This window comes from Bubalus kerabau, chromosome 14 (assembly GCF_029407905.1).
Source record: "Bubalus kerabau isolate K-KA32 ecotype Philippines breed swamp buffalo chromosome 14, PCC_UOA_SB_1v2, whole genome shotgun sequence".
NCBI classification, from domain to species: Eukaryota; Metazoa; Chordata; class Mammalia; order Artiodactyla; family Bovidae; genus Bubalus; species Bubalus kerabau.
Window position 1 is genome coordinate 3,731,288 of NC_073637.1, and position 15,073 is coordinate 3,746,360.

A 15,073-nucleotide genomic window follows, 5' to 3' on the forward strand; every position below is an offset into this window, starting at 1 on the left:
AGTCATGGAGACTTGTGAAGCTGGGCTATGTCACGGCATGAACCTGCCCCGCCACCCCGGCTCCTGCCCAGACCTCCTGGAACCATCTCCCCGCTCCGTGTCCTCTAACACTTTCAGGCATCGACCTCCGCCGGGCGCTCTGACGAGAGTGCCCCTGGGGGCGCTCCGAGCGCGGAGAAACCTTCTGGAAGCCGCGCAAAGCCCGTTGGGAGGCGCCACTCAGTGCTTCCGGGTGGAGTGTGAGCGCCGAGCCGGAGCGGCCTGTCCTCACACACCCGCGGCGGTCGCACTACCTATAGCCTGCGGAACCCCTTGCAGGTCGTGTCCGGGAAGGTGCCAGAAGGTTTGGACAAGACGAGGGTGGGGTCGGGAGGCAGTGGAAAGGAAATTCCACGGTCTGGCTGGGACACGGGGGCGGGGAAGTTCCACGGTTCTTGGCAGGACGCGCGTGTCAGGGAAGATTCCAGAAGGTCTTCGCAGAGCACGGGGACCGAGGGTTCCAGAAGGTCTGCCGGCACATGGGATGCCCCCGGGGAACGTTGGGATCGCCTGGGAAGGCCATGGAGCACGGAGACGTTTCTAGCAGCACACGACAGTTGTAGCCCAGAACAAGACGACGGGTGGACAGTGAAGTCAGGGGCTTGTGGAGGAGATAGGTCTCCGGAGCTCTGGGCCGGAAGGGGGAGTGTTGACGCTTCTGGAAGGTTGGGCAACGAATGGGAGGTGGGGGCTGTGCTACAGGCCCGGAGTCGGCCTGAGATCAGTGTCGGCAGATTCTGGGATTTGGCCCTGGGCCCTAGAACAAGGATGCGAGATCCTGCTAGCGCCACTCACACCGCAGAACTCCAAAGCACCCCGCGCCCATGGGGTGCCCCAATCCATCTAGCAGCCTCGGCCCTGGGTACAGGAACCTCCACCTGGCACATAGCACTCCCTCCCCTTTGCGTTCTTGGCTGATTTTGCTTTAGGGCCTTCGTTTCGGGTTGAATTGGCTGTCACTTTCTTGGGTTTTGAGATGGAATATGGGACCCCGGGTCTGCAGCATTTCTGATGGATGCTTGTCTCCCTACTTTTCCTGCCGGGTCTTGAGGCTGTTTAGGTCTGGTTTTGTTTTGTAATATTTTTATTATCGTGGTGCCCCAAATAGGTTGTGTTTTCTACGGGGAATGAAGGGGGTGGGAAGTAGGGAGGGCATTATTATTTTGGAACTGTGTTCTTCTTAATTTGCAGACAGGGGAGGTGACTCCTATCTTGCTTAATATCCCTGTAGTTAGGAATGGTACTCTGATTGAGGTTCACGGTCCCGTATGGACATGAAATCACCATCCTCCTTCATCTCTTACGGTCTCTTCCTGTTATCTTTTTTGCCTTCAAGTTCACACTGACTAAGGCGAATGAGCCGTTTCCACATCTCGGTTCTATTACACCGTCTGCTTCAGGCTCTAGTTTCACGTGCTTTATTTCTAACTGGGATGTGCAGTTAACTGTCTTGTAGTGGGACCTGCCGGTAAGTAGACAGGGGAAGTCTTCTTGTGTTGAAGCATATTCATTTTACCTTCATTTTTGAAGTATCATTTCCCTTCATTAGAGTAGAGGTCCTGGTGCACAGTGTCTTCACTCATTTGGAAGCGATTGTCCCTGAGGGTTGTGGCAAGACCAGACATGGCTGCTGCCCGGAGGTACTGCCTGGGTTTCCTCTGGCTCACGTTCAGATTGTCTCTGACTAAGAATCGTTTTCCACTGTTCAGCTGTGGTCCATCTAAGATTGCTCTTCCTTGTGTGAGATTTCCTATTGACCTGCCACACTGAACTTTTTGGGTTGTGGGCTGATGGCCCAAGTCATCTTGGGAAATTGTCGTGCCTGGCATTATTTCTTCCGAGATTGGCGCTCTCTCTTTCCTCTCATTCTAGGACTCTGCTTAGGTGGATACTAGGTGTGGGACTCTGACCTATGCTGAGTCCCGCTTTGGCTCTTCTGTTCATTCCTTTGTTGGCGTTTCTCTGGGTATCAGTTTGGATATTTTGTGTAAACCTTTCTTCACATTTCCTATTGCTCTGTTTTGTAGCATCTGCTTATCTGTTTGTCCCGTTCAGTGAGTTTTCATTTTCAGATATTTTGTGTTTCTGTCTTAGGATGTTCGTTTCTTTCTCTTTCTGGAGGTTGTAATGCCTTCTAGGTTCCTTTGCCTGGTCTAATCAAGTTGATGTCAGCCCTATTAATAGAAGGAAAAGCAATTTAATTTTGTATGTATGGAGGCCCCACAGCTATAGGACCTAAGAAGCAATCACAGGAAACTGTTTATGTGACCTTCTAGATAAAGAATTAATTATTTGAGAAGAATTTAAAAGAAAGAGGGATTTTTCCTTGTGGTACCACATTAATGAAGATGTAACAAAGTTTGTTTATGCCCCCATTCAGCCTCAGTATCTCCCTGTCTTCCACCATAAGGATGCTCTCCAATCCTCCTCACACAGGTGGAATACCTTCCCCTGGGAGTTTTTCCTCTTCCTTTCAGGGGAACAAAGTAGGGTCAGAGCGTGTCCTCTTTTACTGGGTGTTTGTTAAGTCATATTAAACCAAAGTAATCATTATGCAGAGTTGGTGTATTTTGTGGAGGTGTGCCTCGAGTCCTCTTAGTGTCCTCTTCAGCTTAACCTGGAATGTTCGCACGTTAAAGCTGAGGTGGCAGGTGTCCCCATTTTTCATTGAATTACGCGCTTAGTCTTGAACAGAGGTCAGGTAAGTAATTGTGTCTCATTCTAGGGGGCAGTGATGCAGCTGACGTTCTAAGTTAGCCCTACATTGTGGGAGAAGCTGGATATTTAATGAGGCGTTGCCATGGAAAAAAAAGGAAGTAACGGTGAATGATGGGAGCCAGTGGTAAACCAGTTTTTGAGTGTTGAGCGCGGCCAGTACAGCAGAGCTCTCATATCAGATTTGAAGTGTTTACCTAGAGGGCAGGTGGCGGCAAATTGACAGATTTTCCTGGTTTGCAGTTTGAAGGTCTTGAGTGATGGTCCTGAGTGGCCCACATGGCAACAGGCACCATGACTGTCTATACATGAGCTGTTGTGGTAATTGCTGAGAAGTTTAGACAGAGTTGTCCACCTGTATTGCATGGCTTTCAAAAAAGGACAGCTTTAGTTCTTAATGACCGCAAGTCAAGAGGGTGGGAAGAAAACAGGAAATTTTAGTTTGGAAGGATGTAGCCAAATAATGAGGGAACAGGACTAGAAGAATTCAGGGTTTAGTCCAGTTTACAGTTCAGAAACCACCTCAAAGGTAGACAGCAGAAGTAGAACCTGATATTCATTCAGTGGTATTACCAAAACATAATTTTTTCTCTCCTTGGATACCCCCATTTTTGTTGGAGACAACCATAGTGAGACTGCGTTTGCCAGTTAGTCTAGTTGCAATCAGCTTGGCTTGATCATTCCAATGAGTGCAACAAGAATAGAGGTTGACCATGTAAAATTTAAAACACTGTTTGCTGGAACTTTTCATGAGGAGTGACTGATTGGACTTCTGAAGCCCGCTCGAGGCTGAGGAGCCAGTTCAGTTATTTGCCATCAGATGTTGTCTGCAATACCTAAGGTTTGGGTGAATTTGTCCTTTCTCGAGGGTCCCAGACCATCCTGAGGTTCCTGTGCTTGTCAGGAAGTGACCTTCCTTAGTGACCACGGAGGACTGCCAGAGGCCTGTAAGCAAGCTGCGTGTGTGCTCAGTTGCTCTGACACGTGCGACTCTTTGCAGTCCTGTGGACTGTGGCCCCCCAGGCTCCTCTGTTCATGGAATTTCCTAGGCAAGAATACTGAAGTGGGTTGTCATTTCCTTCTCCGGGGGAAGCTTCCTGACTCAGGGATCAAACACACATCTCCTGCATTGGCAGGTGGATTCTTTTCCGCTGAGCCACCGAGGAAGCCTCATGATCATCTCTAGGTCCATCCATCTCTACTGCTGAACATGGCATTATTTAGTTCTTTTTGTGGCTGAGTAGCATTGCATCATGTTTTTCACCTCTTCCTTTGTCAATGGACATTTAGGCTGCTTCCATGTCTTAGCTATTGTAAATAGTAGAGCAGTAATCATCGGGGTACCTGTGTCTCTCTGACTTATGGGTTTTCCCAGATCTATGCCCAGAAGAGGGATTGCAGGATGATATGCAGCTGTGATACTCACTGTTTGAGGAACCTCCATTCTGTTCTCCCGAGTGGCTTCACCAATTTACATTCCCATCAACAGTGTAGGAGGCTTCCGTTTTCTCCACAGCCTCCCCAGCATGTGTTATTTGTAGATTTTTATATGATGGCCCTTCTGACGAGTGTGACGTGATATTTCTTCACTAGAGTTTTGGTTTCCATTTCTCTAATAATTAGTGATATTGAACATGTTTCATGTGCCTTTTGGCCACCTTTATTTATTTATTTTTGGATAAATACCTATGTGGGTCTTCGGCCCATTTTTCATCTTTTAATATCTATATTGTGATGTTGATTCTGCTTCTACATTTTGGAGATTGACCCCTCGTCTGTCTCATTGTTTGCGAATGTTTTCTCCCATTCTCTACATTGTCTTTTCATTTTTGTTTATGGCTTCAGTTGCCGCGCAAAAGCTTTCAAGTTTAATTCAACCTGTTTTAATTTTGTTTTATTTCCATTACTCTAGTAGATCCGCAAGGGATTGCTGTGATAAATGTCAAAATGTCCTGCCTATGTTTTCTTCTGGAAGTTTTATAATGCCCGGTCTTATATTTAGGTTGTGAATACATTTTGAATTTATATTTGTATGTGGTATGAGAAAATGTTCTAACTCCATTCTTTTACGTGTAACTGTCCCGTTTGCCCAGCACTGCTTAATCAAGAGACTGTCTTTTCTCCATTTTATATTCTTGCCTCTTTCACTGTACATTAATTTACTGTAGATGCATGGCTTTATTTCAGGATTTTTATCCTTTCCCACTGATCTGTATTTCTCTTTTTCTGCCAGTACCTTACTCTTTATGAGGACTGTATGAAGTGTGGCTACAGTCTGGGAGTGTGGGAAGTCTGGGAGTGTGATTCCTCCGGCTCCACTATTCTTTCTGAAGATTGATTTGGCTGTTGCAGAACTTTTATATTTCCATGCAGATTTCAAACATTTTTGTCTAGTTCTCTGAGAAATACCATTAGTAATTTTCTAGGACTTGTATTGAATACATAGATGGTTCTGAGTATGAGAGACAATTTGACAATATTGATTCCTCTAAAGCAAGAACATGGTCATATGGTTCCCTCTGTTTGTGTCATCTTTGATTTCTTCCATCTGGATCTTACAGTTTTCAAAGTAGAGGTCTTTTGTCTCCTGAGGTATGTTTATTCCTAGGATTTTCACTCTCATTTTTCTCACTGTTATTTGATTATTTATTTTTGACTGTATAGAGTCTTAGTTCCTGTGCAGATGTTTCTCTAGTTGCATCACAGGGGGCTGCTCTCTAGTTGTGGTGCGTGGCTTCTCGTTACACTGGCATCTCTTCTTACAGAGCTTGGGCCCTTGGTCTGGAGGAGTTCAGTAGTTGCCGCTCCTGGTCTCTCGATCACAGGCTCAGTAATTGTGGCACACACAGGCTTCACTGTTCTGCAGCATGCAGGATCTTCCTGGACCTGGGATTGAACTGGTGTCTCCTGCACAGACAGGTGGACCGTTTACTCTGTAAGCCACCAGGGAAGCCCTGGGGTGTCATTGTCTTTTTTTTTAACTTTTTTTTTTATTATTAAAGGATAATAGCTTTACAGAATTTTGCTGTTTTCTGTCAAACCTCAATATGAATCAGCTGTCGGTTTACATATATCCCCTCCCTTTTGAAACTCCCTCCCATCTCCCTCCCCATGCCACCCCTCTAGGTTGGTACAGAGCCCCTGTTTGAATTTCCCGAGCCATACAGCAAATTTCCATTGCCTGTCGATTTTACATATGGTAAAGTAAGTTTCCATGTTACTCTTTCCATACGTCTCACCCTCTTCTTTCCCGATGTCCATAAGTCTATCCTCTATGTCTGTTTCTCCGTTGCTGCCCTGTAAAAAGTTCTTCAGTCCCATTTTTCTAGATTCCGTGTATATGTGTTAGGATAGGATACTTATCTTTCTCTTTCTGACTCACTTCACTCTGCATAATAGTTCTAAGTTCATCCACCTCATCAGAACTGACTCAAATGTGTTCCTTTGAATGGCTGGATAATATTCCATTGTGTATATTTACCACAACTTCTTTATCCATTCATCTGTCGATGGACATCTAGCTTGCTTCCATGTTCTAGCTATTGTAAATAGTGCTGCAGTGAACAATGGGATACATGTGTCTGTTTCAATTTTGGTTTCCTCAGGGTTCACGCCTGAGGAAGGAGTGGGATTGCTGGGTCATATAGTGGCTTCATTCCTAGTTTTTTAAAGAATCTCCATACCGTCTTTCATAGTGGCTGTATCCATTTAAATGCCACCAACAGTGCAAGAGCGTTCTCTTTTCTCCACACCCTCTCCAGCATTTACTGTTGTAGACTTTTTGACGATGGCCATTCTGAGTGGTGTGAGGTGATATCTCAATGTAGTTTTGCTTTGCATTTCTCTTATAATGAGCAATGTTGAGCATCTTTTCATGTGTTTGTTAGCCATCTGTGTGTCTTCTTTGGAGAAATGTCTGTTTAGTTCTTTTTCCCACTTTTTGATTGGGTTGTTTGTTTTTCTGGTATTGAGTTGTATGGGCTGCTTGTATGTTTTGGAAATTAATCGTTTTTCAGTTGATTCATTTGCTATTATTTTCTTTCCGTTCTGAGGGTTGTCTTCTCACCTTGCTTATAGTTTCCTTTGCTGTGCAAAAGGTTTTAAGTTTAATGAGGTCCCACTTGTTTACTTTTGTTTTTATTTCTGTTACTCTAGGAGGTGGGTCATAGAGGATCTTGCTTTGATTTATCGAGTGTTGTGCCTATGTTTTCCTCTAAGAGTTTTATAGTTTCTGGTGTTACATTTAGGTCTTTAATCCCTTCTGAGTTTATCTTTGTGTGTGGTTTTAGGAAGTGTACTAATTTCATTCTTTTACATGTAGCTGACCAGTTTTCCCAGCACCATTTATTGAAGAGGCTGTTTTGTCTCCATTCTATATTCTTGCCTCTTTTGTCAAAAACTAAGGTACCCATAGGTGCATGGGTTTATTTCTGGGCTTTCTATCTTATTCCATTGGTCTATATTTCTGTTTTTGTGCCAGTACCATACTGTCTCGATGACTGTGGCTTTGTAGTATAATCTGAAGTCAGGAAGGTTGAATCTTCCAGCTCCATTCTTCTTTCTCAAGACTGCTTTTGCAACTCGGGGTCTTTTGTGTTTCCATATGAATTGTGACATTTGTTGTTCTAGTTCTGTGAAAAAGTGCCATTGGTGATTTGGTAGGGATTGCAGTGAATGTGTAGTTTGTGTTTAGTAGTACAGTCATCTTCACAATATTGATTCTTCCTCCCCAGGAACATGAAATCTCTCTCCATCTGTTGATGTCATCTTTGATTACTTTCATCAGTGTGATATAATTTTCAGTATAGAGTTTTTTGTCTCCTTAGGTAAGTTTATTCCCAGATACTTAATTCTTTTTGTTGCAATGGTGAATGGGATTGATTCCTTAGTTTCTCTTTCTGATTTTTCATTGTTAGTGTATAGAAGTGGAGTGATTTCTGTGTATTGGTTTTGTATCCTGCAACTTTGCTAAGTTCACTGATCAGCTGTAGTAGTTTTCTGATACTATCTTTAGGGTTTTCTATGTACAGTATTATGTCATCTGCAGACAGTGAGAGCTTTACTTCTTTTCATATCTGTTTCCTTTCCTTTTTTTTTTCCTTCTCCGACTGCTGTAGCTAGGACTTCCAAAACTATGTCGAATAATAGTGGTGAAAGTGGGCACTCTTGTCTTGTTCCTGATCTTAGGGGAAATGCTTTCATTTTTCACCATTGAGAATAATGTTTGCTGTAGGCTAATCATATATGGCCTTTACTATGTTGAGGTAGGTTCCTTCTGTGCCCATTTTTTGAAGAGTTTTCGTCATAAATGGGTGCTGAATTTTGTCAAAGACTTTTTCTGCGTCTATTGAGATGATCATATGATTTTTGTATTTCAGTTAGTTAATATGGTGTATCACATTGATTTGCATATATTGAAGGATCTTTGCATCCCTGGAATAAACCCAACTTGATCACAGTTTATGAGGTTTTTGATGTGTTGCTGAATTCTCTTTGCTAAAATTTTGTTGAGGATTTTTGCATCTATGTTCATCAGTGATATTGTCCTGTAGTTTTGTTCTTTTGTCTTGTCTTTATCTGGTTTTGGTATCAGAGTGATGGTGGCCTTGTAGAATGAATTTGGAAGTGTTCCTTCCTCTGCAATTTTTGGAAAGTGTTTTAGAAGGATAGGCATTAGCTCTTCTCTAAATGTTTGATACATTCTGCTGTGAAGCCATCTGGCCCTGGGCCTTTGTTTTTTTGGGAGATTTTTGATCACAGCTTTAGTTTTAGTGCTTGTTACTGGGTTGCTCATAATTTCTATTTCTTCTTGGTTCAGTCTTGGAAGATTGAAGTTTTCTAAGAATCTGTTCATTTCTTCCAGGTTATCCATTTTATTGCCATATAGTTGTTCATAATAGTCTCTTATAATCCTTTGTATTTCTGCATTGTCTGTTGTAACCTCTGCTTTTTCATTTCTAATTTTATTGATTTGATTCTTCTCTTTTTTTTTCTTCTTGAATCTGGCTAAAGGTTTCTGAATTCTGTTTATCTTCGCAAAGAACCATCTTTTAGTTTTGTTCATCTTTACTCTTGTTTCTTTCATTTCGTTTTCATTTATTTCTGCTCAGATCTTTATGATTGCTTTCCTTCTACTAATTCTGGGGGGTGGGGGTTGTTCTTTTTCCAGTTGTCTTAGGTGTAAATTTAGTTTGTCTATTCGAGGTTTTTCTTGTTTCTTGAGGTAGAGTTGTATTGCTATAAACTTCCCTATTAGAACTGCTTTTGCTGCATCCCACAGGTTTTGAGTTGTGTTTTCATTGTCATTTGTTTCCAGAAATTTTTTGATTTCCCTTTTGCTTTCTTCAGTGACCTGCTGGTTATTTAGAAACATGTTGTTCATCTCCGAGTGTTTGTGTTTCTTATGGTTTTTTTTTTTTTTTCTTGTAATTGATATTTAGTCTCAAGCGTCCTGGAGAATGTTCTATGTGCCCTTCAGAAGAAGGTGTACTCTTCTGCATTTGGATGGAATGTCCTGAAGATATCAAGGCGATCCATCTCATCTAATGTATCATTTAAGACTTGTGTTTCCCTATTAATTTTCTGTTTCGATGATCTGTCCATTGGTGAGAGTCGGGTGTTAAAGTCTCCTAGTATTCTTGTGTTACTGTCAATTTCTCCTTTTATGTCTGTTAGTGTTTGTCTTATGTACTGTGGTGCTCCTATGTTGCGTGCATAGATATTTACAATTGTCATGTCTTCCTCTTGGAGTGAGCCCTTGATCACTATGTACAGTCCTTCTTTATCTCTTGTAACCCTCTTTAATTTAAAGTCTATTTAGTCTGACATGAGGATTGCTACTCCAGCTTTCTTTTGCTTCCCGTTTGCATGGAATATAGTTTTCCATCCTCTCAGTCTACATGTGTCTTTAAGTCTGAAGTGGGTTTTTTGTAGACGGCATATGTATGGGTTTTGCTTTTGTGCCCATTCAGCCAGTTCGTATCTTTTGGTTGGAGCATTAGTCCATTTACATTTAGAGTAATTATTGATATATATGTTCCTATTGACATTTTCTTAATTATTTGGGACTTTCTAGATCTTTTCTCCTCTCTTGCATTTCTTGGCTATATAAGTCCCTTTAACGTTTGTTGTAAAGCTGGTCTGATAGTACTGAATTCTGTTAAGAAATGAGATCCTTGCGGGTTTGGTAATCTTGGTCGTAGATTTTTTTTCCTTTCAGTACTTGACATATATCCTGCCATTCCCTTCTGGCCTTCGGAGTTTCTGCTGAACCATCAGCTGTTAAGCGTATGGGGTTTCCTTTGTATGTTACTTATTGCTTCTCCCTTGCTGCGTTTAATATGCGTTCTTTGTGTTTAGTCTTTGTTAGTTTGATTAGTATGTGTCTTGGCATGTTTCTCCTTGGGTTTACCCTGTATGGGACTCTGTGCCTCTTGGACTTGATTGACTATTTCGTTTTCCGTGTTGGGAAAATGTTCAAGTATAATCTCTTCAAAAATTTTCTCATACCCTTTCTTTTTCTCTTCTTCTTCTGGGACCCCTATAATTCGAATGCTGGTGAGTTCGATATTGTCCCAGAGGTCTCTGAGACTGTCATCAGTGGTTTTCATTCTTTTTACTTTATTCTGCTCTTCAGAAGTTATTTCCACCATTTTATCTTCCAGCTCATTGATTCGTTCTTGTGCTTCAGATATTCTGCTATTGATTCCTTCTAGAATACTTTTAATTTCAGTAATTGTGTTGCTTGTCTCTGTGTGTTTATTCTTTAATTCTTCTAGGTCTTTGTTGATTGAATCTTGCATTTTCTCCATTGTGTCTTCAAGGTTTTTGATCATCTTTACTATCATTATTTGTAATTCTTTTTCAGGTAGTTGCCTATTTCTTCTCCATTTATTTGGACTTCTGTGTTTCTAGGTTGTTCTTTCATATGTGTAGTATTTCTCCGCCTTTTCATTATTTTTTTAAATTTATTGTGTTTGAGGTCTCCTTTTCCCAGGCTTCAAGGTTGAATTCTTTCTTCCTTTTGGTTTCTGCCTTCCTAAGGTTGGTCCAGTGGTTTGTGTAAGCTTTTCTTTGGGTGAGATTTGTGCTGAGTTTTTGTTTGTTTGTTTTTCCTCTGATGGGCAAGACTGAGTGAAGTGGTAAACCTGTCTGCTGATAATTGGGTTTGTATTTTTGTTTTGTTCGTTGTTTAGATGAGACATGTTGCCCAGGGTGCTACTGGTGGTTGGGTGATGCTGGGTCTTGTATTCAAGTGGTTTCCTTTGTGTGACTTCACACCATTTGATACTCCGTTGGGTTAATTCTCTGGTAGTCTAGGGTCTTGGAGTCAGTGCTCCCATTCCAAAGGCTCAAGGCTTGATCTCTGGTCAGGAACAAGATTCCGCAAGTGGTTTGTTATGGCATTCAGTGAGATTAAAACAAACATCCCAAAACAAGAAAACAAAGATGAACCCCACACAAATAGGGTTTGGCAGTTACAAAATCAGGCAAATAAGGATTGAAACAATGGAATGTACACATATACACCCATGAGCTAATGAAAATAGTCCAGCAAAAATAAAGTACAGTAAATTAACCTGGCAAACAAAGGAAATTAAAAATTATATTTACCAGTTAAGAACAAAACTAACTAAAGCACGAACTGGAAAACAAAACTAAAGCAAGGTGCCGAGTGGGGAATAAAGCAATGAAAACACAACTCACAGATATGTTGAGAGGAAAGGAAAGAAAGAAAAGAAAGAATAGATGTATGAAGTTAAATAGAGGTAGATGAAGATTTACATACATTAAAGCTTAACTGCAAGGGGAACAGAATAGTCAGAAAGGCAAAGAAAGGGATACATGTAGAAAATATATGATATGTTTCAAAAAATGAAAATTGAAAATTGGAAAAAGAGGAAAGTAAAAAATCGAAGAAGAACGAAAAAGGAAAAAAATAAAAAAGGAAATCTGCACAGAACTGCAGAAGCCCATTGTAGAGGCAGAGGTTTATAACACTAAAAAGTGTGACTGAGTATACATGTATACATATACACCCATCAGTTCAGTTCAGTTCAGTCGCTCAGTCGGGTCTGACTCTTTGCCACCCCGTGAACTGCAGCACGCCAGGCCTCCCTGTTCATCACCAATTCCCGAAGTTCACCCAAACTCATGTCCATTGAGTCGGTGATGCCATCCAGCCACCTCATACTCTGTCGTCCCCTTCTCCTGCCCCCAATCCCTTCCAGCATCAGAGTCTTTTCCAATGAGTCAACTCTTTGCGTGAGGTGGCCAAAGTATTGGCGTTTGAGCTTTAGCATCAGTCCTTGCAAAAAATACCCATGACTGATCTCCTTTAGAATGGACTAGTGGATCTCCTTGCAGTCCAAGGGACTCTCAAGATTCTTCTCCAACACCACAATTCAAAACCATCAATTTTTCAGTGCTCACCTTTCTTCACAGTCCAACTATCACATCCATACACGACCACTGGAAAAACCATAGCCTTGGCTAGATGGACTTTTGTTGGCAAAGTAATGTCTCTGCTTTTGAATATCCTATCTAGGTTGCTCATAACTTTCCTTCCAAGGTATAAGCATATTTTTATTTCATGGCTGCAATCACCATCTGCAGTGATTTTGGAGCCCCCCAAAATAAAGTCTGATACTGTTTCCACTGTTTCCCCATATACACCCATAAACAAAATCAAAACAGTCCAACAAATATAAAGTACAATAGATTGACCCAGCGAACAAAAGAAACCAAAAATTAAATCTACCAGAAAAAAACTAACTAAAGAACAAACTGGAAAGCAAAACTAAAGCAAGGTGCCAATTGGGGAATAAAGCAATGAAAATAAAGCTATCAAATATGTTGCGAGGAAAGAAAGAAAGAATAGATGTGCAAAGTTAAATAGAGGTAGATGAGGAAGATTTATATACATTAAAGATGAACTTAAGGGGGAAAGAATAGGAAAAGCAAAGGAATAAATGAAGAAAAAATAATAATAGGTTTAAAAAAAATTTTTTTAACAGAAAAGAAAAAAGAAAAAAACATGAAAACTCCACAGAACTGCAAAAGCCCAATGTAGAGGCAGAGGTTGATAACAACTATAAAAAAAAGTGACTGAGAAAAAAAAAGCTCAACAGGTTAATCAGATTTCATAGTGCAAAGAAAATCGACAACTACAGTGGTGAGGGGGGGTGGAGGGAAAGAAGAAAAATCCAAAGAATATACAGAAGAAGTCAAAACATAAGAATAGTAAATGTTTTTCCATTACTTCTTTTTCTGCTCTGATTGCTGTGGCCAAAATGTCCAAAACTATGTTGAATAGTAGTGGTGAGAGTGGGCACCTTTGTCTTGTTCCTGACTTGAGGGGAAATGCCTTCAATTTTTCACCATTGAGGATAATGTTTGCTGAGGGTTTGTCGTATATAGCTTTTATTATGTTGAGGTATGTTCCTTCTATTCCTGCTTTCTGGAGGGTTTTTATCATCAATGGATGCTGAATTTTGTCAAAGGCTTTCTCTGCATCTGTGGAGATAATCATATGGTTTTTATCTTTCAGTTTGTTAATGTGGTGTATTACATTGATTTGTGGATATTGAAGATTCCTTGCATCCATGGGATAAAGGCCACTTGGTCGTGATGTATGATCTTTTAAATATGTTGTTCGATTCTGTTTGCTAGAGTTTTGTTAAGGATTTTTGCAGCTATGTTCATCAGTGATATTGGCCTGTAGTTTTCTTTTTTGGTGGCATCTTTGTCGGCTTTTGGTATTAGGGTGATGGTGGCCTCATAGAATGAGTTTGGAAGTTTACCTGCCTCTGCAATTTTCTGGAAGAGTTTGAGTAGGATAGGTGTTAGTTCTTCTCTAAATTTTTGGTAGAATTCAGCTGTGAAGCCGTCTGGTCCTGGGCTTTTGTTTGTTGGAAGATTTCTGATTGCAGTGTCAATTTCTGTGCCAGTGATGGGTCTGTTAAGATTTTCTAGTTCTTCCTGGTTCAATTTTGGAAAGTTGTACTTTTCTAAGAATTTGTCTATTTCTTCCAAGTTGTCTATTTTATTTGCATATAGTTTCTGATAATAGTCTCATGATCCTTTGTATTTCAGTGTTGTCTGTTGTGATCTCTCCATTTTCATTTCTAATTTTGTGGATTTGGTTTTTTTCCCTTTGTTTCTTGATGAGTCTGGCTAATGGTTTGTCAATTTTATTTATCTTCTCAAAGAACCAGCTTTTGGTTTTGTTGATTTTTGCTATGGTCTCTTTTGTTTCTTTTGCATTTATTTCTGCCCTAATTTTTAAGATTTCTTTCCTTCTACTAACCCTGGGGTTCATAATTTCTTCCTTTTCAAGTTGCTTTAGGTGTAGAGTTAGGTTATTTATTTGACTTTTTTCTTGTTTCTTGAGGTAAGCCTGTATTGCTATGAACGTTCCCCTTAGCACTGCTTTTACAGTGTCCCCTAGGTTTTGGGTTGTTGTGTTTTCATTTTCAGTCGTTTCTATGCATATTTTGATTTCTTTTTGATTTCTTCTGTGATTTATTGGTTATTCAGCAGTGTGTTGTTCAGCCTCCATATGTTGGCATTTTTAATAGTTTTTCTCCTGTAATTGACATCTAATCTTACTGCATTGTGGTCAGAAAAGATGCTTGGAATGATTTCAATTTTATTGAATTTACCAAGGCTAGATTTATGGCCCAGGATGTGATCTATCCTGGAGAAGGTTCCATGTGCGCTTGAGAAAAAGGTGAAATTCATTGTTTTGGGGTGAAATGTCCTATAGATGTCAATTAGGTCTGACTGGTCTATCGTGTCATTTAAAATTTGTGTTTCCCTGTTAGTTTTCCGTTTAGTTGATCTGTCCATAGGTGTGAGTGTGGTATTGAAATCTCCCACTATTATTGTGTTACTGTTAATTTCCCCTTTCATACTTGTTAGCATTTGTCTTACATATTGCGGTGCTCCTATGTTGGGTGCGTACATATTTATGATTGTTATATCTTTTTCTTGGATCGATCCTTTGATCATTATGTACTGTCCATGTGTGTCTTGTTTCACAGCCTTTGTTTTAAAGTCTATTTTCTCTGGTTTGAGTATAGCTACTCCTGCTTTCTTTGGTCTCTATTTGCATGGAATATCTTTTTCCGGCCCTTCACTTTCACTCTGTATGTGTCCCTTGTTTCGAGGTGGGTCTCTTGTAGACAACATATATAGGGGTCTTTTTTTGTATCCATTCAGCCAGTCTTTGTCTTTTGGTTGGGGCATTCAACCCATTTACATTTATGGTAATTATTGATAAGTATGGTCCCGTTGCCATTTACTTTATTGTTTTGGG

At 40.6% G+C, this 15,073-nt stretch overlaps 1 protein-coding gene across 1 annotated transcript in view; it reads left to right on the top strand.

Annotated features, from left to right (window-relative positions):
- LOC129627168 (glycosyl-phosphatidylinositol-anchored molecule-like protein) overlaps positions 1 to 15,073 on the top strand; it is a 28,504-nt gene continuing 13,431 nt past the window's right edge. The window contains exon 1 of the mRNA XM_055546820.1: positions 1 to 343. Within this exon, the coding sequence (XP_055402795.1) occupies positions 5 to 343 (339 nt within the window). The 5' untranslated portion in view covers positions 1 to 4. The remainder of the gene's footprint in view (positions 344 to 15,073) is intronic.